This window comes from Mycteria americana, chromosome 18 (genome assembly GCF_035582795.1).
Source record: "Mycteria americana isolate JAX WOST 10 ecotype Jacksonville Zoo and Gardens chromosome 18, USCA_MyAme_1.0, whole genome shotgun sequence".
NCBI classification, from domain to species: Eukaryota; Metazoa; Chordata; class Aves; order Ciconiiformes; family Ciconiidae; genus Mycteria; species Mycteria americana.
In genome coordinates, this window is record NC_134382.1 from 9593563 (window position 1) to 9619686 (window position 26124).

The 26124-nt window shown below is 39.9% G+C and overlaps 4 protein-coding genes across 18 annotated transcripts in view; 2 read left to right on the top strand and 2 right to left on the bottom strand.

Moving 5' to 3' along the window:
* MORN1 (MORN repeat containing 1) overlaps positions 1–1049 on the bottom strand; it is a 46806-nt gene extending 45757 nt beyond the window's left edge. For all 9 annotated transcript variants that reach the window (XR_012778299.1, XM_075520286.1, XM_075520284.1 and 6 more), the window contains exons 1-2: positions 930–1049; positions 195–304 (exon numbers count right to left, since the gene is read on the bottom strand). The gene's annotated coding sequence lies outside the window, so the exon portion shown is untranslated. The remainder of the gene's footprint in view (positions 1–194; positions 305–929) is intronic.
* A 2199-nt stretch (positions 1050–3248) lies between these two features.
* Positions 3249–12898, top strand: RER1 (retention in endoplasmic reticulum sorting receptor 1). 7 transcript variants are annotated; one of them, XM_075520835.1, is made up of 9 exons: positions 3307–3325; positions 3811–3863; positions 6173–6252; positions 6569–6654; positions 7215–7319; positions 8473–8572; positions 9054–9132; positions 9239–9374; positions 10211–12898. In XM_075520835.1, the coding sequence occupies exons 4-9, from the start codon at positions 6574–6576 to the stop codon at positions 10298–10300; spliced, it is 591 nt and encodes a 196-aa protein (XP_075376950.1). In that variant the 5' UTR covers positions 3307–3325; positions 3811–3863; positions 6173–6252; positions 6569–6573; the 3' UTR covers positions 10301–12898. The 7 variants fall into 7 exon arrangements, with proteins under 7 accessions (XP_075376949.1, XP_075376947.1, XP_075376952.1 ...); XM_075520834.1 differs by lacking the exon at positions 3811–3863 and having other exon boundaries at positions 3249–3325; XM_075520837.1 differs by lacking the exon at positions 6173–6252 and having other exon boundaries at positions 3298–3325.
* On the bottom strand, positions 11624–20328 carry PEX10 (peroxisomal biogenesis factor 10). The gene is made up of 6 exons (XM_075520830.1): positions 20166–20328; positions 19771–19851; positions 18850–19256; positions 17879–18054; positions 17438–17573; positions 11624–13932 (listed from the first exon to the last, which is right to left on the bottom strand). The coding sequence occupies exons 1-6, from the start codon at positions 20275–20277 to the stop codon at positions 13861–13863; spliced, it is 984 nt and encodes a 327-aa protein (XP_075376945.1). The 5' UTR covers positions 20278–20328; the 3' UTR covers positions 11624–13860.
* A 91-nt stretch (positions 20329–20419) lies between these two features.
* The window catches only part of PLCH2 (phospholipase C eta 2), a 126437-nt gene continuing 120732 nt past the window's right edge, over positions 20420–26124 (top strand). Inside the window, exons 1-3 of the mRNA XM_075520539.1 lie at positions 20420–20955; positions 22808–22930; positions 24736–24984. The gene's annotated coding sequence lies outside the window, so the exon portion shown is untranslated. The remainder of the gene's footprint in view (positions 20956–22807; positions 22931–24735; positions 24985–26124) is intronic.

The window sequence follows — 26124 nt, forward strand, 5'->3', positions numbered from 1 at the left end:
CTGAAAGAAAAAATAATTCTCACATTAAATCAGCATAAAGCAAGAACAAGAGTTAGTTTCCTGACTTTCAGTAGACCAAAGCCATCTTTGAAAAATGAAATCATTAAATAATTGCATTTATGTGGCATAAACAGGTCTGTTCAGTCTTGACAGAGTAAATTTTAAACAAAGCTTACTCAAAGAGTCTAACTTACCTTCTCTCATTCCACAGAAGACCTCTCCTTCATATTTCCCACCTTCTTTATATTGCAATATTTCGTGTCCATGGAGCTTTCCAAATACAAACTGAGCAGAATAAGTGTTCCTTTGAACCAAATACATGAGAAAGTTAAAAACAGAAAGAAACAACAAATCTGTCAAACATAGTTTAATTTTTTTTATATATTTAGGGTTCACCAATAAGTGATACTTCACTTACAGAGCACGAATAGAAGACGTTCTAAAAGCCTAGAAGTTTATAATTAACAACTACTTTTTTTTTTTTTTACTATTAATGCTGTCTAATGAAGACTATAAACATCCTCATTCAGTCTATATTTTAAAACTAATGAACCATAATCCTTCTGGTCTTTAAAACTGGCAGTGATGTGTTAAAAATAAAAGATTCATAGTATGTTCTTTTATGGTTAAGAAATGTATAAAAGTACTTGAATTTCATAGTCACCTTAACAGGTTTTTGATGGCATGTACTCATTCAAATATTCTGTGTCAAAGCCTGAAAAATCAGCTGCTTTAGCACTAGAAGTACTCTACTCTGAATTTCCTAATGTACGTGTGATCTTAGAATGACACATAACTATTTTTCTGTCAAGTATTTACCTGATTTACTTATATAACACACTATATTCATGCAGTCACTCTTTATTTTCTGTCAGCCTTACAGATTGTTGACTAAAGGGGTCAGGCAGGTGAAGAAGTCACTGACTTACCTGTACAGGAATAAACAGAAACAGGAGAACTTCCTTTCTGGAGCAACCTACTGGAGCAGATCGTTAATCAACAAACTTCTTTCTGCTGAGGATGCTAGGAGAAAGATGAATTCATTGAAATATTCCCTTGGTAAATCATGCATGAGATGTCCCTCCATAATGGACAGTTTATTCAAGTGCTTTAAATCCTTTAACATCTTTGGCCTGATCTTGTGGAAAACTTCGTATGAGCACAAGTCTGCATACACGTGCATCTTTGAAGGACTGAGACTGTTATCAAAAATTGATGAGACACGTTTCTGGTTTCTACCATTAACAGATTAGATTAACTTTCTGAGGTGACTGAAAGTTAACCCAGCCTAAACTGAGAGCCAACAAGAAAACCTGAAAACCACAGCTCTTCAATAAACACCACGAAAGACTGACCACTTGGACTAAATCACTTTGGCTGCTTATGATACGTATTCATATAGCAGAATTTAATGGGACTGGGATTTATTTGGTTTTTTTAAAGGGTATGTAATAGTTACAGGCCCACCTGTCAATGCCCAGTATTGAAATTCATTCCCCATAATGTCTCCATTGACAAACTTGCCCTCATAATAACTTTCACCTTTAAAGAACAGCTTGTCCTGACCTAGAAAATAACAGTACTTCCAACCCCTTTTAACAGGCAAACGTCCACCTGTTTTCAACTCAAAAGTTGAAACTTTATCATATTTTTCTCCCTTATGATTAAATTTACATCTATGTATTGTTAGCACCTTCACATGCTTTAGGCTTTCTTAAGACTTACTATCTTAGCATCTAAACATTGACCCCAGTTGAAGGGATCTACAAAGTATATACAAGGCAGAAATCCTAAATCCATTAAATCAAATTTTTCCCTGTTGACTCTAACAGAACAGAATGGAATCACAGTTTTTTGAACCTCTTGAAGGCAAGGATCTGACTTTCACAGCAGTCTGTAAGCTCTACAGCTATGCTAGTTTTACAGGTCACAATCACTTACTGTGCTGTGTAAAAAGGTGGGATCTGTTTGCCATCTTCTTCTGTCTTATAGCATGCAAAAGGTTTAAAGACTGCAAATGACACTATTTTTTTTTAAAAAAGGGGAAACTAAGGGATTGTTGCAAGCTCAATTCATTTATGCTCCTCAGGTCAGGGCCCTGACTACACCCAATGGGCCCCAATTGCTCTGACAAGACCCACCTGAGGCCTCCACACACACCCCTGCCCATCATGTTGAAAAAGAGGACAACTGAAATTATTTAAACAATACCAAAAGACTAGGTTGAATATTGAATAGCTAGTAATACAAAAGTAAAGGCGCTAATTTTACTCAGGGATACCTATTTTAAAAGTTCAGTATGAACAACGTTTATGTGAAGATAAATATATTACTTTGTTTACTATTTATACTCACTTTACATTGTAATGGGAACTCGGGCTCTTAAATATCTAAAGGTCGTTATGAGCGTTACAGACTACACAAAAACAGCCAGAAGCCAAAGCATTAGCGACTACACTACCTTTGCACAAAACAGGAACGCTAGCGTAGAACATAAAGCAAACCCACAAGAGGAAAAGCGTTTGTATTTACATTAGCTTAAACACAGGAGCGCGGGCTTAGCGTCTCTTCGTCTTAACGAGAGACCGGACTTCGCCGTGGGAGCAGACTCCTCCTCGCCCCTCCAGGCGAGGGGCCACGCTGAGGCGGCCACGCTGAGGCGGCACCGCGCGGGAGGCCCGCGCGGCGGGGTCTGCCTCGAGGAAGGCTCGCTGCCACAGGCACGGCGAGGCGAGGCGGGAAGATGGCAGGGGCCTGGACCTCGGCTCACCGCGCTCTCGCCCTCACGGCCCACCGCCGCCACCTGCCCCGCGCAGGCCCGCGGCAACAGCCTCCTCGCGCTCATTGGCTGCGCGGGAGCGAGGGGCGGGGTGAGCCGCCCCCTGAGGGCAGCAGAGCGGGCCTGCGCCTGCGCGGCCGCTAAAGGGCGCGGAACGCGCACCGGTGCGGGGCGGGGAGGGGAGGGCACTGCCCGGTCCCTGCTGGCTGCGTGCCGCCGTCGGCGCGGGCCTGAGGGCGCGCTTCTTCTGCCGGTAGCGCAGCGGCTGCCCGCAGGCGGGACCACAGCAGTAGCAGCCTCTCCCGCCAGCCCTGCTCCCCCTGCCCGTGCTCCCGCGCGCCGCCACCCACCTCCCTCCTCACTGCTCGGCGCCGCGGCAACGCACACTTCCCCGCGCGGGGCCAATGGTGGGGCAGTGCCGAGTCTTCTTCCCGCCCTCTCCTGCCCCGGAAGCGGAAGTAGCTCTCTCCCCGCCAGTGGCGCCATATTGGGTTTTGTGGAAGTGGGGGGAGGGGGGACGGAAGGAAGAACCCGGCTTGGGCGTCTGTGAGTAGCTGGTGCCCCGCGTCGGCGCCCGGGGGCCCGGCCGCAGCCGAGGGCGGGCGGGAGGGGAGAGCAGAGCAGAGCAGAGCAGAGCAGAGCTGGCGCCTCCGGGCTGGTGGGCGTGGAGGCAGCTCGGCGGGCGGAGGCGGTGACAGTCCGCGGGCGGGAGGGTGCCTTGAGCGAGGGGGCCCTCCGGCAGCGCGGGGGCTTCTTCGGGCTCGGCGACCGCTGCCGCATCCGCGGCCTAGGCGCCTCGGCGGGCCGCGCTGCCGGTCGCTGCTTCTCGGCTGCGGGGACCGCGGGGCTGCTGGCGGGCGCGCTGGGCCGGCCTCCCGCGGCCTGCCGGAGGGCTCGTTTTCCCTCTCGCCAAGCCGGTGCCTGTCCTAGCGCTGTTCCCGCCCCTCCTTCCCCTCAGCGGGCCCCGCTCCTGCCTCGAGGGCCTCTGTGCCAAAACAGTGCCAGCCTTCGCGCGCCTCGATTTGTTCCAGGGTGTCTTGTGCTGCTGTTGTCCCGCAGCGCTCGGTCTTAACTAGCGCTCAGGGTACGTGAAGTCCGCGTTTCCGGGTAAACGCGAGGAGCGCCGGTGCCAGGCAGCTCCTGCTGTCCAGACGGTAGTGAGGTTCTGGCAGAGCAGACTGCTGGTGTAATGCATAAAATTAAACAGTGTCTTTTTTAGGATTAAAAAACCCACTTTGCACGACCAGTGGGTTGCTCTCCTGTGGCTGTCTATTCACCCTGTTAATAAATCACTTCAGCGTGTTGCTCTTCAAAGACGTTTCCTCTGTGAGATAAGGCAATTTGTATGAGCAGTAATCTGTTTTTGCTAGTTATGTGCTTCATTTATATTTTAAATTTAAGAAAAATCTATATCATGGTCAGAGTTGTCTGAAACTTCTGTACCTCTCTGTATGTGATGATGTGAGGCATAAATTAAATGTCTTTACTGCCTCAGGTCCTGTCCTTCTTAAGAACTCAGTGATATAGTGGTATTTGTAATGGTATTATCATAACAATTGTGGTAAAAAGCATAATTGTTGAAGGTCATGCATTCACCTACTTGGTATTTTTCAGCAGAGAAAAACGTTTTAATACAGTTTAGTTTTAGTAGCAGTCTGTATTCTGCTAGTAGCAAACTATTCAATTGTTTGTTATATTAATCTTTGCATATCTTTCTGATAATTGGCTTTGCTGAAATGGCTGAAGGATTATCATAACTCATTGTGCTGAACAGTAAAGTCTTATGTTTCGATTGCTACTGTTTTGATTTAATTATTCCCTTAAACCAATGAAATCTGACTTGTGTTCTTAACTGTAAACTACCTTCAAAGCAATGCCAAAGACTGCTTTTCTTGGTAATAGTCTAATTACATATGTTCTTTAAGTAAATGTTTTAAAGTGATAAGAAAAATTAACTCAAATTCTAAACTGTCATGTGATGTACTTCAGTCCACGCTACTTAAACTGAGCCAGTGAGAGGTTTCTTTTCAGTAAAACAGGCGGTGCTAGCCGGTTGTATTTCTTGGTCTGCTATGGAAGAACTATATGTATGATAAACAATCATATATAATCACATATAATGTAATTTTTCACACCAAGCAAAATGCCTACTCCATCATAAAGCCATCAGTAGCCTTACATATGTGATTCTTCACTTGATCTGCATAGGTTAACATTTACAAGATTGTACTGTTAGGTCTACTTATAGCCCATACTTGCTATGGATGTATCTGTAAAATTATTTTTGAGAATATGAGAGTTTTTATGTTCGTGATCTCTAGAGAATTGCTATTTGATCAATAGATTGAATATCTTTTTGTTATGGCCTTATACTTCAGGACATTTAAAAAAAAAACCAAAATAAAGCACAAAATTATGCTCAGCTAATAATGCTGAGTAACTTCTTTCTTCTGCAGTGCAGTGAACGGGGAGAATAATAATTACTTCCCTTTGCCTGTAATGAAAAAGTCTATATCTATATTGTATGAGTTTCTATTTGATTTTTTTTTTCCTTTTTAGCTATAGCTTGAATTAAAGTGGACTGCAACTCCTGAAGCCTCATAATGAATCCCTTTATTTTTTGAAGTGTAACAGGATCCTTTTTTCTACTTACTAATTGTTCCACAGGATGTAGTTTTCAGATGTTTACAGAAAAAATATACAACTTTAAGGGTCTGTGCCTCCCCAGATTGTCCTTGGTCTCAAATTATTTTTTGCAGCAGTCACTGTATTGCAGCGTCTAAGATAATTTACATTTTTCTGATTTATGTTTCACATATCCTTATCAGCTGAGGCTCTTGAGATATTAACATAGGGCTGAAAGTACTCCCACTATCCCAGAGTTATGTAGTCCCACCCACAGATGAGGACTCCAGGAAGTAATGACAGGGATTGCTGTTGGTGATGTGGCAAAAATGCTTCTGTTTAGAATCCATTTTATTTTGTTTGTTTTATATCTTGAAGTGAACTGTAAAACTTTGCTGAGCTTAACTGAAAAGAAAAATAAAGATCTTAAATTAGTAGCAGACGCATGTACTAAAAAATAATTGCCATGGTTAATTTTCTACCTGAGTTCAGGATCCTGGCCCCTTTACTATACAATTTTGCTCATGCATACAATTTTTCTGTGACTGCTAAGCTCTTCCTGTTCAAGAGACAGATAAAGTCATTGAGTAATTCTAGCAGTGGGCAGTGTTTTGGTTTAGGTGCTTCTGGTAGAGACTTTTTGTCTGTAACCACGCATGTATGGAGTCCTGAACTTAAACTTCTTCGCTATCTAGTTACTCAGTATTTAAAAATCCTAAGCAGCTTTAAAAAAAAAATATTTATTTTGGTTTTGTTCTTTGCCTTTAGAAACTGAGGTGACAGGAAGGTGGTGCTGCAGTTCATATCTCAATGCTTAGATGTTATAAGTCAGCTCCTGCCTTCTCAAGGTGAAGATGTCTAACAAGGCTCATTCCTGCATTTCTGTATGGATTTGTTTTTCCCCTCCCTAAAATGGATTGGATCATGTCTTGCCTTTGTAAAATACCCTGTTCTTTGCTTTCTTGGCAATTTCTTTTGGAAATTAATTTCTTCTGAAATATGTCCTCTCTTTAAGAATACTTCATTACAAATAATTCATTTCAAACAGGGCAATCCAAAAGAGTATCATATGTAAATGCTGGTTCAGATAATGTACTGTAAAGCTTCACTGAGGTTAGATTTTTGTTTTAAATGTTACCAATGTATCATGTTTTGTTTCCACAGCAACCATGTCAGAAGGGGACAGTATTGGTGAGTCTGTTCATGGAAAGCCTTCTGTGGTCTATAGATTTTTCTCAAGACTTGGACAGGTTGGTTTTCTGTAGGGTTTTTCTGAGTCCATTAGAAGCAGGTCTCAGTGCAGCTTCTTAAACTTGTTACTTCTCGGATGAGTTGTTGAAATACTAAAATCTGTACAAAACATTTATTTTGAAGTCTTTCAAAAATAGATAACAAATATTATAATACATAGCTTAATGGGATACTTAATGTGCATATATGTGACATTGCACTGTGAAAATATATGTTGTTATTGTCAAAAATGAGGAGTGACTTCAGATTTCATGTCAGATTCATCTTAAGGAGGGTAAACTTGTGTAAAATATTGAAAATTTAAATTCCTTTACACGATGCCCCAAGCATTAGGAAATTTTTTTTTTTGCCTTTGTAAAAATATAGAACTTTTCAAATGCTTGTAAGTATGTTTATGTTTAATTAAGTTTATTTGTAATAAAGAATACAATGTTTCACATTACTCTCCTTCCCAAAATACTCTTCACAAATGCTTACTATTTCTAATGCTGCCCTGTAATAAACATTATTCATTGTCCATCATGTATGTTACAGATGTACACTTTATATTTCTTCCTAGATCTACCAATCCTGGTTAGACAAATCTACTCCATATACTGCAGTGCGATGGATTGTAACTTTGGGTCTGAGTTTTATCTACATGATTAGAGTTTATTTACTGCAGGTAAGAAAACTGCATTTACTGCTAAAGTAGTTTTAGGTATCATTTCTGTTCTATTTTTTTGTGTTAAGAGAGTTTTTGAAGTATGGTATTACTTTGGAATTACATATGGTATCATTTAGCACACAGTAGAAGGTAAATTAGTCTGAACAAATAACACATCTCATTGGTGTTAAACTTACTGCTTCAGAATGGAGAATGTGGAATGCTTGAGGATATTCATCTGATGGCAACAGAAAGTGGAAATACTCCATTAGTTCTGATGAAATTACATAATAAACCTCTGAAAATTTTGTTGCAATTAAGTTTTTATTTTTAATGCTGTGTAACAACACGTTCAGGAGGCAGTGGTTACCTTCTGTCATGCAAACCATAAAGAATTGCTTTTTCAGCAGTTTTATCACTGCAGGCCAGTGGCAGACTGTTTTTCCACTAATCAGATGCCTCTGTTTCATGCCAATCTGCAATTTGGTTAAGAACTTGAGAATTGTTATTCCCAAACCCTGAAGATTATAGATTGAATGTGAAAGCTGTGCAAGTGGTAGTAATAGGAAGATTTAAGAGACTGAAGCCTGCAAAAATTATTTTTAAAAGTGATGGTTTTATGCTGTTTACTTCTTTTATGCTGCTTTTATGATGTCTTCATCTTGAACATAGAGACCGGATGCCTGAGAAAAGCTTTCATATTAATTCTGTCAGTACATGAGGGATTTGCACTAGTGTCATGTTCTAAGGCTTGTTTTGATTAATATATTAGGTTTACAGTAGGGTACCTTGGAAAACATGTAGCTTAAAAAGGCTAATAGATTTTTTTTTTTATCTTGCTTATTTGTAGTGCAGTAAATTTAGCCAGTATTTAGGTAGCTTTAAATGAAAACTGTTACATATGTTATCTGTCAGTACACAAATAAAAAAATAGATTCATAAAGGTGATTTAATCTTTTGATAGTCAGAATGCTTATTTTATACGGTGAGAATTTTTAATGTCGTTTTTTTTAACGAGTCCAGAAAACTTTTGGTGTTAACGTGAGGATGTAGAAAAGCACTTCTCAAGGAAGCCAAAAAATCAGGTTGTTCGATCTTGTTGAAAAATCAGTATCTGAAAATGGTTTTCAGGAAGACTTTAATCTTACCTCTTTTTTCCTCCCTGCTTCAGGGTTGGTACATTGTGACATATGCCTTGGGAATCTACCATCTAAATCTCTTCATAGCTTTCTTGTCGCCAAAGGTAGACCCCTCTTTAATGGAAGATTCAGGTATGATGAATAGTTCATTTTGCGATAATTTTGAACTTAGTCAAACTTCCAGCTCTTTTTGTCTGATACAGTAGTGTAAAGATGTGCAATTTTAGCATGACATTGCATTTTTAGACTTGCAAAAAATCTATACAACTTGACATCAGGAGTTACTATAAAATCTGTGTCTCTTTTTTTCAGGACTTGAACATATTCCATATTCTGTTAGTTTTCTATGTTTTGAAGGAAGGTTTATGTGACTTAAGTTTTCCCCAGAATAACTCAAGTGACCTGGCACTCATTTCTGTTATCTATTTTCTTTTGGGAAATCAAGGTTAAATTACATTAAAACAGCCATTGTAACTGGAATCTATGTGTAACAGTGAAAGCTCTTTTTTTTTTTTTTTAAAGTTAAAAAACAAAAAAAATCTGGAGTCCAAATAGTGTGGAGAATTAGTGTGAGGGGGTTTGTGGTTTTTGTTTTTTTTTCTGTTTTTTTCAGATGATGGTCCTTCCTTACCTACAAGGCAAAATGAAGAATTTCGGCCTTTCATTAGAAGGCTCCCAGAGTTTAAATTCTGGTGAGTGGATCCGTCTGCCCATGCTTTGTTTCTGAAAAATAGAAATATCTACATGAAATTAGTGGTAGCTGGTGTTCAAGGATTAATTGTTAATATTATTTTTAAGGCACTCTGCCACTAAAGGAATCCTGGTTGCTATGGCATGTACATTCTTCGAGGCTTTCAACGTTCCTGTTTTTTGGCCAATCCTTGTGATGTACTTCATTATGCTATTTTGTATCACTATGAAGAGGCAAATCAAGGTAACTTGCCAAGAATAGATAGTAGCATTTGTGATGTCAGAATTTACAGTATTGATCCAAACTGTCCATCCAGTTGAGCACTTCAGAGGTATTAAATGTATTGCACACACTCCTTTACTAGAGGAACTTGAACAACTAACACTTGAACATTAGTTCAAGTGAACATTAGTTCAAGTGTTGCATATTTGCAACTTTGAGCAAATATTGACAATGGGAAACAAAAATACTTGGTAAAAGAAGTCTTCATACACTACGTGACAACATTTTATGCTTGCTTTGAAAAGGTTTCGATCTTAGAATTCATTATCTGTTTTTTATATGGATGAGTCTTAGAATTTCTCATCCACTTCCTTTCTTCAGTTAACTATAGCTATTTTTAATGAAGAGGTCTTGTAGGATCTCTGATGGGTGAAAAGGAAAGTTCTGACTAGCTGATGCAAGAAAGTAGATGGGGAGAAGAACACAGGCAAGTTATTCAGACCATTTTTAACAAATTACTTGTCGTTTGTTGGCATTTTAAAAGGAGAACCAATTTTATTCCCAGACATTCAGAATCTTGGCTAGGTACTGTTATTCAAAGTTGTAAATTAAAGATGAAAGGGTAGTAAAGAATTTTGAGAGTAAAGAAGGGTAGTAAAGAAATTTGAGATTTATAAGATTGGGCTCATACCCCTATTTTGATGTAAACTGGCGTCTGATTAGCTATTTCATTACCTTTACAATACTGAAGAACTGTCTTTCTAGAGGGCTTTGTAATTTACAATGTGTATTATAAAACATTTTTGTAAATATTAGGTAAGTTTCTTGCCTCAAAAACTGATCTTTTCTCTTTACAGCACATGATAAAGTACAGATATATACCCTTCACACATGGCAAGAGGAAATACAAAGGGAAAGAAGATGTGGGAAAGACCTTTGCTAGCTAGAAGATGCAATCAAGCTGTTGACCAACTCTACTTCTAACTAAAGGAACAGTTTTGAGCCATTGTAACAATGCCTTTTCTCTTCATAAAAAACGATTAACAGAGTGGTGACAAAGCAGTTGAATTTCCATTGTAAGAGGAACTTGCTATTTTTATCTGAAAGATCAGTTTCTTGAAGAAACTGGCATTCTAACCAAATTGCATTGAGTTTATTACCTTTTGTAAGAAGTTGGAGAAACTTCGGATAATCCCATGGATTTGGGATAATGTATTTCTTTCAAGATCCATTGCACTGGAGAGATTAATGGCTTAGAGTTGGATGTTTTTACATAGTTCTCCTGCTCGATATCACCCTGAAGTGCTGTGCACATATGTGGAGGAAAAATGTAAGATGGCACACATGATGCTGTTTTCTGCTTCATGGCCGTGTGCTATTTTCATAGAAAAATACAGTAGACCTAAATAGATGCAGAACTTAAGCCAGTTTCTTAAATGCATGGTATTACTGAGTTATAACCAAACAAATATAGATAGGAATAAGAAATCTACTGAATTATGGGTTTTGCAGTAGGGAAAAAATACTCATATAGCTTCTAAAGTAACTCATTTGTGTTGGGTTTTAATGCCAGTTTCACCATTACATCTCCCAGCAGATGCTAAAATTGGGCTCTTTCATGATGACTCAAAACTTTGTTCAAACTCTATCACAATTTCCTTTGAGGATCTGGAATTATAAATATATATATTTTAATTGTCATTAGTTGGAGTTTCTTTCATACTTAAGGGTTTCTTGATTAATTTAAGCTGATTTCGTGCAGCCCCTTCAGAATATACCCAAACTGGCCATAGCAGACAAACGGTGTGGGTTTTAACACAGCTTTTCATTTTCTATGAGGAAAAAAAAAAACGATAAATGACCTGCATGTAAACTTTTTCATGTGATAAAACTGCAGTTTTATTAAGTGACTTTTTAATTCCAAAATTTATTAAAAGACAGTGTCCCCCTTTACTTGTTCTCTATCTTTATATACATATATTGATCTAACTATTTATGGCTCCTTTTCAGTAATGGTTACCCTCAATTTATCTTCATGCAATGCCTTTTTCAACTCTTCAGGGAGCATTCCCTTGCAGAAAGTAGGAAAAGATTAGCTCTTTGAAGATTCTGAATGGAGAATAGTGGCAACTTCAACAGACACCTAATTGGAAAATGTATGTAGGAACCCTTTCATCTGATTTTGCCAAATGAAGTCATTAAGGAGCTCTGGAATTCAGCCTTCAGTAATCCTGGGAAAATGGCAGGTAGTTCTAGTTCACATTGACCTGTTGTTTTTGTGTGTTTGTTTTGTTAGCAGTGTGGAAACTAGTAATGTCAAAATTTAAAATTATGGAAACACAGTATTCAGAAAGGGCCTTATAAAAGTACCAGTCATGGATGCTTGCGGTTCGTGGCCTAAAAATCTGAAAGCCCTGACTTGGAGAAGCTGTCTTCAGGTTTGCTGGAGTTTCTGAATAATATGGGCAAATCAGGGAGAAAAATATGTTTATTATGTTTATTAATGTTAAAATTAGCAACTGGGATGACGCCTACTAAACAACAGTGTGTTAATGACAGCCATTGCAAATTAGACATTTTTACCTCCACTTAATTTCAAACTTCAGTAGCAGCTGGAGATTAATGCCTTCTCATTCTTAGGTAGGCATAGATGCTCTACATTCAGTGGGATTAACAGTTTTCAAATATGGATTGTAGAAGATGTTGGGACAATGGCATAGTTCCCTAGCTGACTCTCAGCATGCAATGGCCAGACAAATTTGATGGCATTTTGTTAAACTATGCTCTATTTTTATCAATTACAAGTGCTAAAAATAAATTACCCTTACAGAATGCATGAAAAACTTGGCTTGACAACTTCACAGATACTTCCCAGTCATCGACTGCTTCCTCTTTGTTTTTATGTGCAACTAAATGTTTTTCCTTGCTGTCTTCTTAGTAAGGAGATCAGGCAGTGATTTCCTTAGGTAGTCATGTTTTGATTTGTGATACGGACCATTTTTCTTCCACTGTTGCCTTGACAGTTTTAAATAGGTGAGGGATGTCTGCAGGTTTTCTGGTGTAAGAAAGGGATGGAAAATCACTTTTGTACAGTAATGATGAGGTGTTTGCTTCGTTGCCAGCAACTGGTTTTTATTCCATTTATAGATAATGATGAAAAGTCAGACTAACTTTATTGGAATTTTTATGATAACACTTGGAGATTTAATTATTAACTAGCTAACCAGGATCTCTGCAGTACAAATAACCATCTTAAAAGAAGTGCTCTTACTGTAGCACGCCTCCCCCTGCCACCCCAAGTCCGTATTCAGTGCCATTTGTGAAAGATTTATCGAAACTGTAACTCATGATCCACAGAGGGGATCATCTGGCTTTTTCTCCCCATCTGTATTTAAAGAATACAAATAAATTAATCTTGTACATTTTCTATCATGCAAGAATGACAAGATGTGTTAACAACTAACAATCTTCTTTTTCCCTGCTGCTCCAAATACTTGTATAACTGAACTAATAATAACTTATGGGAATAAACCTTGATGAGGTGATGCTGCTGAATCCCTCCTCCTTTATACTCTAAAATATTGGCTTAGCTGAAATAGCCCCTATTGCCATAAAGGGGGGAGAGGGTCTTGTGGCTGGTCAGCTTCTTTTCTGTCTGTGTCAGACTGTAGAAAACACCAAACAGACAAACATTAAACTGTGTTATAAAACTAACGTTTTATAGTGGAGTTTAGCTTCTATTAGTATACATATTAGGGCTTTTTTGAAACAACACTTGTTACATTGTTGTAGTCTAAACATCTAGAATACTTGAAGAAAAGTCTTGATATCTAATAGTGATAGAACAGCTTTGAGTTTGGAAGCTGAATGTTAATTGATCAGTGTGCAGAGTAGTCTGCATTACTGTGGATTTGCATTTGTTGCTTCTGTTGATCCAAGGGAAATTCACAGTTCATCAAATCAAGGAAACCTGCTTTATTGTTAACCGCGTTATGAAAACAGAGTGGTACATGACATACATTTTATCATCAGAACTTGAACTGCAGTTAAACTAAAGATTTGTGTACAGCTTTTGTCCTTTTCCCCTGAAGTCTACAGTATGGACTTATTATTACGTTACAGGAGAAAGGGAGTCTTAAAATTGTAGAATTTTACTAATACCTTAAGCATGCTGTGAAAGGTTGGAAGACTTGTTATCCACACTTACATTTAGAGAATGAGAATTTGATTTAAATTTTTCATTGTCCAAACTGAAGAAAACTATTACATTTGTGTTAAGCACTTTTTAGACATATTTTTAATATGGTCAAGAACCATGTTAGAAGAAACAGAAAGACAGAGGCAGAAATAGATTTATTCTGTAAAACAGGAATGAAGTGCCATCTTGCAGAGGCAGTTACCAGTTTTATAATAGTGTCTTCTTCTTGGATGAACTCAAGCTGTATGACAACTTTATACAGGGTATAAGAGCTGAGGCCCTTGTCATGAAACAGAATAGATTTTTCCTTTACAGTTGATAGTGACGTAGGTAGATTAGTTTCTGAGGATGAAACTTCTCTCTGCACAGTGGACATTCTGTCTACAAAAAGAAAAGAAATTAGATAGATGTACTGAATCGCTGTGTTTGAAAGTTTAAAAAAAAATCCAAATATAACTTTAGCTACTTCTAGAAAATAATCAGCATCTGTAATTAAACATTTTTTTCAGTCCCGTTTGTGATGCAAGCTGAACCATGTAGCACATTCTAAGCTAGCCTAATTTAAAGACCAACCTGAGGTGGCATGGGTGCTTACAATATGACCTTAAGCCATGGTCATTGTACACAGCATACAACACCTTCACCTAGAAGTAACTTCTTCATCTTAGGTAAAAGTGACATCTCAAATTTTCACCTTCAGGGAAGAAAGCCTGTCTAGCAAAATCACTCAAATGGTCACTGATGTTTTAGCAATATTCAAGAGTAATAGAATATTTGAATAAGTAGTGCTGCCATATACTAATTTCAGAGGTAACGTGGTTTGTTTTCCTTCTTCATACTAAAAATAATTTCCTTTATTTTTACTTGCAGCTGAATTAGAACTAGCAGACTGCTAGTCTCTTTATTGCCATCTTTACCCAAAATCTCTAGTATGGCATTATGCATGTTTTTACTCAAGTGTATTACAGCCTGGTTTCAGTGCAGAGTTCATTTGTTTTAGGATTGCAGGCAGTTTTTCCTCAGTTGCTTTGTCCCAAGTTTATCATAAGCAGTTTCCCAACAAGGGCCATGCTTTTACCTGCTATTTAACAAGCATTTCCTGAAGCGGTAAGCCAAAACAAACTGGATGGATTCTTAACAGTTCTTTTGGTGTTTGTTTGGGTTTTCTTTTAATCTAGGTAGCAATATTACTACTTCAGTTAATTTTGCTAACAGGTGGAATCAGAAAAAACTATAGTTAGAGCTGGTATGAGGAAACATTTATTCATGTACACTAGAACTAGAAGTAGTATTTAAAGATACTGACTGTGTGTTATAAGATACTCTTTAGTTCTCTTAAATCAGAACTCTTAAATTTTTGTATCTTTACTTGGTGAATCCAGTAGGAGAGTCTAAGGATTTATTAGGTCAGCACATTCCAAAAGACTAAAAGTTACTAAAATGGTAACAGTTGTTGTCAGTGTTAAGAAAAAACAAGCTTAAGTCTCTGTATCTTAAAGAAAAAAATCCTGTACCATGGATGTTGGACTGCTCTCAGAGTACTAAATTAGTCACCAAGCCTTTAGGGCAAAGAATAAGGTAAAGATGCAATTATAGTGAATGGATGTTCTCAGATCTGAAATATCACTGTATAATGCATTTTTAGTACTGTCTCCCCACAGACATGTGCATCTGGGACAGCTTTAGAGTGGACAACAGTGCAAAAAATGGCCTAAAATAAATGTCCTCTAACAGATATAGCTCTAGTGTCAGCTAGTACTCACATTGAAAACTGACAACTGAAATTGTCAGTAGCCTTCTAAGTGTACTTCTGTTACATTCAGATTTCTATTGTCTCCACATGATTTGAAGATACTTCAAGCAGGGAGTCAGCAGGACAATTTCTAATGCTAACTCCTTTGAAGTTCTTCCTTAATTTTCCAGTCAGAGGTGTTACAGGAAGTGAGGACTAATCTTCATTCTAGATTACAAGAACGACTTTTTTTTAATTGATGCCCAACCACATAAGGGACCAAATAAGCTTGAATAAGGCCACAGTGCAAAAGGATCTTTTCCTAAATTATTCTAATCCAACTTGAAAATGTGTGTGAAAACTTTAGTTCATGATGCTTCAGCTTCCTACTGGAAACTATAAAAGCCCAAACTAAAGTTTTGGGAGATAGATACAAATCCATTTTGCATCTGCTTGCTAATTATCAGCTTTGAGTGATATTCTCCCCCGTACTTGATTTTAAAGTGGACTAAGTTTTTTGCTTTTTAATTTTGGAAGCATAAGAAGGCAGTACTCGGTAGTTAAAATTGTTGCATTAAGGATATTCAACAATCTTCCTTATGCTTTTCATCAAATATCATATTCTGAACACTGTAAGTGATAGGAAATCTGTGTATGGGAACTATTCCTCTAATAAGTCATTTCTTCTCTTAGCTCTCTGGTTAAGAAAACGGTCTGGAACCCTTTCTATTACAGTCTAGCAGGATAGTTTCAGTTTAAGGGGCCCTCTTTAGGCACCTGCTTCAGTGACACTCATTCCCAGCCTAGTGAGTGAGTTTTCTGAAGGGAGCCCTCACTAGCTTTCAGTTCTGTATCGCTGTGTAGTGAACCTGCACATCCAGCTGAAACTTCATAACATTTGCTGCCTCCATTACATTTCTCTTTCAAGAAACAAACAGCTGATAAGCTGAAAAATGCTAACTGGAGGGGTGGGTAGTATGGTTTGTGTTAGGCAAACTATATATATATATATTTTTTTTTTTTTTTTAAAGAAGGATTAAATGAAACTGACTACCCAATAAGAAAAGCATCTCTTTTCACAACCTTGGAAAACACATCTGAGTAATTCAGTAGATTACCACTCCTTCCCTGTAGCTAGATCAAAGTTTCTACCACAGCTTCCAACAGCATTCAGGCAAGACTGATGAACACGGGCTAGGTCTTTACAAGCAAATCTGAAGTGACTCTTGATGTTTCCTGATTTGTGTCAGGGTGGTGTTAGGAAGGCACTAGCTCATCGCAAGCTGCATTTAGTTTGTGTCTTCAAATGGTGTATCTATTGTAGGACTTAACAGCTTGCATAGGTATAACCTTGGTGCATTTAAATACAGGCCTTTAACTTTGGCTATACTGATTTTAGTGTCAAGATCGATTTTGGATCTTGGGGAAATTCTCTGAGAAGTTATATTTGCTTGATTCTGTTCCACCACAGGCATACTAGTATCAGCGCAGGAAAATTCAAGTAGATCACGTCACTCATTTCTGAAACAGCTGCAGTAATACATCTAGGTTACAGCACAGACATAGCCTTTGTGGCAAAGATCTTATTTGTAAGTAACACTTGATGCCTTTTTTCTGGCAAGCAGTTTTCGCTCTTTAGAGAAAATAAATGGACAACGTCTTATTCCATGATGTCTATAAAATCCTTAATGGATGAAAATTCTGTTGTATTTCATTAATCGAGAGCAAAATCCAAGTTTAAAATAACATGCATAAGAGCTAGCTCAGTTTGGTTGTAACTTACTAATTCCTTTTTGTTGGAAATCAGGTGACAAAGGCTTCAGAACATTATCACTTTTGTTGTTTCTTTGCAGTCAGTATTATCGCCTAGGTCCGTAGATAAAGGAATTATCTTCATATCTGACTTCCACAGTAGTCTGATTGCATTTCAATAGTTGGGACAGAAAACTGCTCGCCTTATTTACCTCATCTATGTAATGTGGTCATTCTATTCTAATAACATATATATATGTCTTGGTAAACTCTTGTGTGGGGATTTTGGGTGCCTTAGTGCAAGAAAGGGTATTATTTCAACACCCAGGCAGACAGGTATTTTCAAGTAGAAATTTCATCACGTTTACCCCTTCCAGCCTCTGTTTGTCCTTCTGTACTTACTCTGGTGTTACACCACTCCGTGATGCATTCCCAGCAGAACAGGTGGCCACAAGGTGTGGCTGTGGTGTGTCTCCGTTCTTCCAAACACAAAGTGCAGCGGGAGTGGCGTCCCGTAGTTTTTTCCTTGGTCATGTTTCTAGTTAACATAGTTATATATTACTTAATTTTATTTAGCCTGCTTGTAAGAAATATTTGACAACACAATCCTAAAGTAAACCCCACCTTCAAGTATTAACCCTCTTTATGAAGATCTCAAAACCATGAAAGCAAAGCATGAAATCTAAGAGATGCTTAAAACAGTGAGGAATGTGTCAAACGTTAAATTACATCAGGTTTTAACTTAAGTCAAAGTGTCACTCCGGTGTTCTCCCTGTTCATGAAAGCTATTACATTTCCCACCATTGCTTCCACATCTTTCCTAGTAAGCAAAAACCATCATACTTCTGATGAGCTAGGTTGTGGTGTAGTTTCCATTCCTGCCTTGCTCTCTGCTTCTGTTTGAAGCTGTACATCTGAACACCAATTGTTAGAAGAAGATGGAAGAGGGAAATTATTCCAAGAAACTTGTAACTTGATCGAATACTCTGATCTTCTCCTTGCAGTCCTCCAAAATGCAGCTACATAGTTCACAGAAATAGAGATGTTTTGTTACTGTGGTTTTATGAAACTATGCCTCCCCCCCCCCCCCCCCCCCCCCAACTCTTGATTTGGGATGCTCATTTCTGTCCAAAAAATTGACATATTTCTAGGACTTATCAACCTGCTGTCTCTCAGGAGGTCTAATGTGTCCTGGATGCATCTCATTCAGTCAAGCTACACCTAAGTGCTGTTTGTGCAAGGATCAGTTGTCTTGAGTTGTCTGTCTGTCCATCAAAACTGCTGCTTTAATCAGTTTGGTTTTGTTATGTAGCTCTGAGCAAATAGTCAGACACCTCTTTTCCACGTTGATGTTGGGAATTGTGGAGGAGTCTTCTGTCTATGCATGTTTCTGGGCCAGTGGCTGATGTTTTTTGGAAAGATACTTATTGAAAAGACCATGTGCAATTAAGCTCTTCATATAGAAAAATGCTATCTAAACATGTACCGATTTTTGTTCAAAATTATATGATGGATTTCCCAAGCCAATTCTCACTTTTTGTGTATTTGTAGAAGACAGACTGGACTAGACAGTGTTCATAGTTACATAAGGTATTAAGCTCTGACAGTGCATTCGCATTTACTAGCTATAACCTGTCGACTGCAGGGACTCGTAACGCCTATAGATAGTATTAAAAATTTCCCTCTCACCCAGTCTGCCCATATTATAATCAGCTATAGCCAAATTCTATATCCCTTTTACACACATCGCATCCCAAAAGAGGCCAAAATACTGCAGTGGACACCATCTTCAAACAAGAAACACATCCACTTACATACGTGATTCCTGTGATTCTTTTAGAGAGGTGATAAAAAGTGCCGCTTATATAGAATACTGCCAGATGTAGTCGATGAAGCAAAGGTATGCATTGTTTAAGAACATACACAATTTGTAAGACTGTTTTCTTCTGCTGTTCTGTAAGCTCCCCAACTTGTTTCTGTATCCAGTTTTGTATTAAGGTCCTACTGGATAAGCCAAGTGCTGGGTTCCTCTGCAAGGTTCTGGACTCATCAGCTTCTATCTGCAACTCATGTTCCAGATGCAGCAATCCCTTTTCTAAGCAATAGGGTACTAGAGCATGAAGAGAAACGAAGATGGCCCGTCGAAGAAAAGAAGGTACCCTTTTCTTGGTTGAGTCAACTTGAACAATGTTGACATACTCTTCGCCCAGAGTCTGATAACCTAAATAACGCGTGTAACAAAAAACATGGGGTGAGATGACAATTGCAATATCATTCTCTGTATGGTTGAGCAGTGGTGACAGGCTGCTCAGGTCACAACACCTCAGCTTTCAGAGTTTCAGAAATAGTTGCATTTTTTTGTGTTGAATGAGGCAAGCATTCTGTTTACATCAGCATGTGCAGCATCAGTATCTGCAGTCGTTTGAGGCTCAAAGAGGGGATACTTTTTCATAGTGTCATAGCATCCCTTTTTTAAGAACTTTTGCTTTTAAAAGATACGTTCTTTTAAATCTGGGTCGATAAACTGCTGCATTTAGTGACAATCTTATGACAAGTTAGTGGTTTCATATTTAATAAAAGGCATTTATAGAAAAACAACAAATGAACAAAAACCCCGCATTAAAGAAAATGACTGTCAGGCAGTCTCCTTCCAGCAAACAGCAGCCGCCTGGCACTCAGCTCATTTTTCACGCTGTTGGGAGAAATGCTAAAAATGAAGCTACGAGGCACGTTACCTGACAAAGTGGTAAGGACGAAGTATGCTACATCAGAAAGCAGTTCGATCTCTTTCCTCCATTCCAGCCACTTCTTGGCACCTAAGGGGTCGGGACCACGGCAGTTACTGTACACGAAATCCGCGCTGACCTAAGCCCCTCTCCGGGAACTTCTCCCAGGCCCTCCCACGCTAGATTAACACCCCTCGCCCCCGCGACGGATCGGCCCCACCTCCGGCACCCGAGCCGAGAGCTGTGCGGTAGCACGGAGCTGGGGCGGGTCCGCTGCTATCGGCGGATTTCGGAGCACCGACGATGTCCCTGCAGCCCCGCCCGCCCACCACAACGCCGAGCCCGGCGGCCCAGCGCCTCGGCAGGGCTCGGGGTGGGGAGACCCCCCCCACGGGAGGCGTTACCCGCGAGCCCGTGCAGCGCGGTGCCGGCCCCGCTCCGCAGCCCGCTCCGGTACAGCTCGTCCTTCTGGCCGCAGCGCACCAGCTGCGCCGGCCCCGCGGCCGCCGGCGCCATCGCGCGCGGAGGGAGACGTAACTCTGCGCGGAGACCGACGTAACGCTGCGCGGAGGCGGTGCCGCCTTCAGAAGGGGCGGTGCGCAGCCCGCGCGCCGAGAAGCGCAGGGATGTTGCGTCATTACGCACCTCCCACGAGGAGACACCTCCTGAGAGGGCGGGAGCCGTTTCCCTCGGCCGCCTCCTCAGCGCTGCAGCCGCCGTTGTCCGCCGCGGCCTTGGCGCGGCTCGGACAGCCCTTGGCTGCGGTGCTGCCTCGCTCCAGGGAGGCGGCCTTCTGGCGGGCTCCCCTCGGGTGCCGCAGGGTGGCTGCCCCACAGCCCAGCCAGCGCCTGGGCTCGGTACTGCTGCCGGGCAGCGGCGGCTCCGCAGCCCTGGCTGCCTCCCCCAGCGCGCTTCTTAATGCGGCCGCAGAGCCGGCTAGCCCGGGCTCGTCGCCTCCTCCCTGAGGGGCGGCTGCGGGGCGGGAGGGGGCGGCGGCCCAGAAACCCGGGCCGCGTCTGGCTGAGGTAAATTGTATGGGCCAGGCGAAGGCGGGAGTCCGGGCTCCCCGATAGCCGCGCTGGCCGGCCGCCGCGGCGTGGCGGGGCTCTGCGCTGCTGGAAGCGTGAGCCGCCGGGAGAGCTTGGGAGTGCTGGCCGGCGGTATGTCAGCCCTCCCCAGTGCCCTAGCTGGAAGGTGCGTCCTTGTGTGGGCTGAAGGGATCCAGCCTTTGGGAGCACAGCGCTTCTTGTCCCTGAACGTCCATCTGCCGCAGCGTGTCAGCTGGGTGGTTTCCTTTTGTGGTTGATTCACTGGTAAAAGGTGGGATTTGGAGAGAGAAAGATGAGCGAACATAAGCGTGAAGACCTTAGTCAACAGCGTTCCTGATAAATTGCTCTTGATGTTGTGTCTAGTGGCTAGCTTACTTAGGGAATTGAGCGTGGGCTCTTGTCTAGCGACTCTTGTTGTCGTAAGGCTTATTGGCCTCTTCATGGAGACAGCCCGGATCCCATTACCTACTATGAGGCTGTTGCAGGTGTGACTAGTGTTTAAAAAAAATTTTTTTTTTGTGTGCTCCCTACAAACAATGGCCTTTTAAACGAAGGTAGCAGCATTCTGAAAATGTTTACTACCTGTATGCATCTTGAAGTCTGATACGTTCATTTTTGTCAAAGCACTTTTTTTTTTATTAGCAGACTTTAATGTCATGTAGTTATAAATTCAGTTTTGCAACATGCGGAAGTGAAGGGGAAATTAAACAGTTCTGCAAGGTAGTTGATTTTATTTGACAAAATTAGTTTCACTTGGTTTAAAGTAGATGTTTTCCAGAAGAGTTTACAGACTAATGTTGCAGTAACTCACTTGAAAGTAATGTGGAAGAGTTGGAGCTTGTGCATGTTTTTTTCTTCTCGGTGCTGAGAAGCAGAAAGAAAGGCTACCTGCTGGCAAACACACACAAGTAGACTGGATATTTGTAGTCCTTCAGTTTTCAGTAGTCTGTTATTAGCAACATAACTTGTGACATCAAAGCCCTAATTTAACTGTACCAAAAGTGGTAAATTATAAGTAAGGCTGTGATGAATCTTGCAGTTAAGTAATGCATTCCGATCCCCTCCCTCCTTGCCCCAGGTGCAACTCAAAGTTTTATTTGCTAGTGTATGGAAGTGTGTATAACGTAAATGAAATTGCAGATTGTTCAATCTGTAGCTATAAAATCAATGCAATGAAGGAAAAACATTAGAACGTTTTATTTAGTAAAACAGTAGGGGGAGCACCTGCACAAGAAAATATCCCATGAGAAATGGGATATGGAATGTGAAATTTTCACATCCAGCGTGCGCTTCCCAATTAAATCTTGACGTGTCATGGTCATCTGATATGTCCCAAGCTAAGAAACTTGAAGCTGCTACCCTAATTACAGCATTTTATAAAAATACAAAACTAAAACCAGTTGACCAGTCTTTGGATCATTTTGTTCAGAATTCCAATTCACCTTTTACTTCCCTATGTTTTGATTTTTGTTTAAAGTGAGAGCTATGATTTCCATGGTATCTCATGTGTCCAACAGCTCAATTGTTAAGAAAAATACCAAATGTGGGAAGACTGTGGCTAAAATTAGAGGACTTGGTAACTTTCTCACCACAAAAATAATGGTTGCTATTTCAACATTGCACAGGCAGTGCAACAAGTGCATCCTAACCATAATTTAATCTTTTGACTGAGTGTGATAGGTAGTAGTTCCTTTGTCTCGTGTCCTATGACTTCCTTCAGCAGTCGGGAGGTTAATATCTCTTAAATCAGTTGCACCTGAGAAAATTGGAACACAAGAAATCTAAGGGGAGTTAGGAGCAAATGGTGATGTTTTGTCAGAGCTACTAACTTAGGGTGATACCTGCTTGGTTGTGAACAACTGTTAGAGAAGTTGATTGGAGTGCTAGGTATAATTTCTCATTTGTGCTCTGTATGAGATGTGTTTTACTAAGTGTGCAGGGTAAATGTTTGTTGCCATTTTATTGAAGTGGGTAAATATGTTTTTCTTGTTTTGTAGGTCAAGAAACCAAAGAAGACCTCAAGAGACATTTTTTGCAAAGCTGAAATGCTGGCCAATGAGCACTTAATTATTAGATTGGAAACCATTTATAAAGCTGAAGATAAGTTTAGGCTTCTGAAGGTCAGATTTTCATTCTTAAAAGTTTGTTATTTGGGGGGGATTGTGTGGTAAATAATACTCTTTCTTTTTGGTAGAGTTAGTTATTTTTAACAGCACAGTCAAAGTGTATCTGAAAGCTGTAAGAAGAATGCGGTGATAAACTCTTATGGTCCAGTAGAAGTTTGTGTAACTGATTTTGGGGTCTGTTCCTACTTTTTGTGGTAGAAAACCCAAACTGACCTTAGTAACAGCTGAAAATCCAAACTGTAAGCAGTTTTCAGTGCTGTATGGTAACTGCTTCAGGTTTGTGTGCATTGTCTGTTCTTTGCATCAATGTTCTCCTGATGTTTTTGAATTCACGCATTAACTGTTCCGTATCACCTAGGGTTCCAGGCTGCCAAGACACTGTTCCCACAAATGTTAAAACATGTGTTTAACTTCTCTGTATGTGACCATTCTTGACAAATTAAATGGATTTTGTTATATTCTAAAAGTTAAGTTGGCTTGTGATATTTTGAAGGGTGGGGGTTCCGTCGAGTATGGCAATAAACATATGTTCTCCGCTCAAAAGGAGGAGAGTTGTTCAAATCTAGGAAATAATGCAAAATATCTTTTTTTTTTTTTTTTTTTAACTGAGGAGATGACATCATGCCAAATAACCTCTCCGTTTTGGGTAGACAACTTTCATGTATATACCATGGAGGACAATTGACCTCTCTTTTAGTTAGCTGCTTGCCTGCACTGGAAGTTGCAAGTAAGAGAGGGAAAGAACTCTCTCTCTGCCACTCGTGTTGTAACTGATCATTGTAGTAATGAAACACATTCTTGATTTCCAGCATTGTGAATTGTTGAGGCAGCTGCTGTGTTTCACATGAGAAGTTGCATTGGCATGCGTGTATAACAGTAATGATGTTTCTGTACTTCTCTTTTTGTCACTAAAATACATAATAAACGTCACTATATCTTCTTAAAAGATGGGGTAAATGGAGAAACAAAGAGGTGATGTGACATCTAGAAACTAATGAGTTGGAAATACTCTTAATTCAGTGCTCTGTCTCCTGGAACAGGTCTTTTTGCCCATGCAGCATTGGGTTATATTTTTAAGTGCTCTGGAGTTTTTAAGTGTCTATGTCAATATGTTGTTTAAAAGAAAAATGAAGTACCTAAATATATTTTATTTTTAAACGTGACAATCTCCCGAATGCTTTCAGAAAAAAAGGAAACCGTTTGTATCCATGTTACAACTACTCATACATGCTTTTGGACAGTTAGCTGTTATTGCAGGACAAACCCTCGCTACTGATAAGAAGCTGCTCTTATGAACAGTTCTATAGTGGACAGGCTGGTTTTTTTATTAGCTCATTATTAAGGGAATGTTTTGTAGTCTATTTTTGCTCTTCGTAAACAAGTAACAGTTAAGAAGTGTGAATATTCAGGGAAAAGTGCAAAACAGGTAGATCAAAACAACAAAAAATTAAAAGCATTAGGTAGGACTTGTTAGTTGAGAAGTAATAAAGTGAAACAATTTAATATTAAACATTCAGTCCTGCAAACTCTTGGGGAATTGCAGGATACTTGGCTAGTGAAAGAGACTTCTTTGTTTGGTCTGCCTTCCACTTTTGCCTTATTTATTCTTTCTCTCACTTTTTTCTCTTTGTTCTTCTTGTTAGTGCCTTGGTAGTTGTGCTGCTGTATGTCATGTGATGAAATTTCTTCTCCTGAAACTAGATTTTGCAAGGGAATAAAAACCACTGCCTGTTGAGGGCCAGTGTTGTGCTGCAGGTGTCAGTCTAAACTCAAACTTGTGTTCATTCTGCGTATTTCAGGTAATTTCTCTTTCTCTAAGGAGGTTGCAGAAAACCAGTTGTCTTAGTTTTTATTTTGTGGAGCTGGACTTATTAACCAAAAGGACTATGAAATGGTACTTTGCACAGTGATTTGTGACTGCTTGATTAGAAGTGAGGCTGAAACTCATTGGTAGTGAATTCGAGTTCTGTACGTACACACACTAAAGATGATACTGTTCCATGATTGCGTGCAAGTGAGGAGCACTGGCCAGTTCTTCAAAGTCTGAGGTAGGAAACATGAATTGGCAAATGTTTTGCAATGTGTGGAGTATTCAATGAATTATGTCTTTCTTCTTCTGTTTTCTCACTTCCATGTGATTCTGCATGCTTCTTTGTTGGAGACTAATGATTTTGAAAGAGCAGAGCTGTTCTATGAAAATGGATTTGTAAGTAATCCTTTCTTGATAGTTATATGAATGTGACATGAGATGGCTCCTGTTCCAGTGCTAGGCAGTGTTTCAATGTGTTAGTGTAGCTGGAACTCACCTCTCACTTGAAGGAAGTTTTATCAACCTGTATTTGTAAGTGTTGTTTTTTCCTTTTGTTTTATCTTTTTTTTAAATGTTTCTACTGTGTAGAAAGCTTAGATCTTCTGAATGTAGCCCTCTGTGTTGTTTTATACTGAGATTTTTTCCCTGTTTGCTTCACAGAATTTGCTATGCATAGAATTTGGGCTAACGAATGCTGCAACATTTACAGGCAATACTATTTTGTACAGTGGGGTACATATAATCTGCCAAATAAGAATATGTATTCATTCCTGTGTGGGGACACACAACTCCCAGACAAAACCTCCCAACAAAATCACTGCTGGGGACTGGGGAGTAGTAGAGGGAAATTCTACAATTAGAATTATTTACACCCCACCCCTTCACCCCCCTCCCAAAAAAAAAGGAGGTATTTCACATGGTCTGGGATTATTCCTTGTAGATCCGGGCCAAACCTGCTTCTCCCATAATTTCCATCCTCTGGCAAAACCAAAATCATGAGTTAAAAGATTTAGAATGAGAGAAGTGGCTGATCTAAATGCAGACTGTACAAGTAGTGTGTTTTTGTAAGGAGAAGAAATATGAAATGTATTTACCAAAATAATAAACCAGCACTTTTTCCTAATCTAATACTAAGCAGTTAAGTGTGTTAAGCTGAAAAAATACAGTAGCCATACCTTAAGGACCTGAGGCTCTAGTACCTTTCAAATGCTGCCTACTAACCTGATGAAAGTCTCTTGAATACACTGTAACATGAGAATTATTGTGTTGATTATTGGCCCACAATGATCCTTTACCAATGTGATGGTTCAGCTGATACTGGAAGTGACATGGTAAAACACCCTGGGATTAGCATGGCTAATTGTTCCCTTCACATAAC

Excerpts from the sequence above, each read along its gene's own strand:
- RER1 (XM_075520834.1), top strand. The coding sequence starts at position 6,574 with ATGTCAGAAGGGGACAGTATTGGTGAGTCTGTTCATGGAAAGCCTTCT. Across the intron at positions 7,320-8,472 it reads TTAGAGTTTATTTACTGCAG|GGTTGGTACATTGTGACATA; the intron begins GTAAGAAAACTG and ends TCCCTGCTTCAG. Across the intron at positions 8,573-9,053 it reads CTCTTTAATGGAAGATTCAG|ATGATGGTCCTTCCTTACCT; the intron begins GTATGATGAATA and ends TGTTTTTTTCAG.
- PEX10 (XM_075520830.1), bottom strand. The coding sequence starts at position 20,277 with ATGGCGCCGGCGGCCGCGGGGCCGGCGCAGCTGGTGCGCTGCGGCCAG. Across the intron at positions 19,257-19,770 it reads CGTCCTTACCACTTTGTCAG|GTTATCAGACTCTGGGCGAA; the intron begins GTAACGTGCCTC and ends CGCGTTATTTAG. Across the intron at positions 18,055-18,849 it reads GAATCACAGGAATCACGTAT|CTGCATTTTGGAGGACTGCA; the intron begins GTAAGTGGATGT and ends TGAACTATGTAG.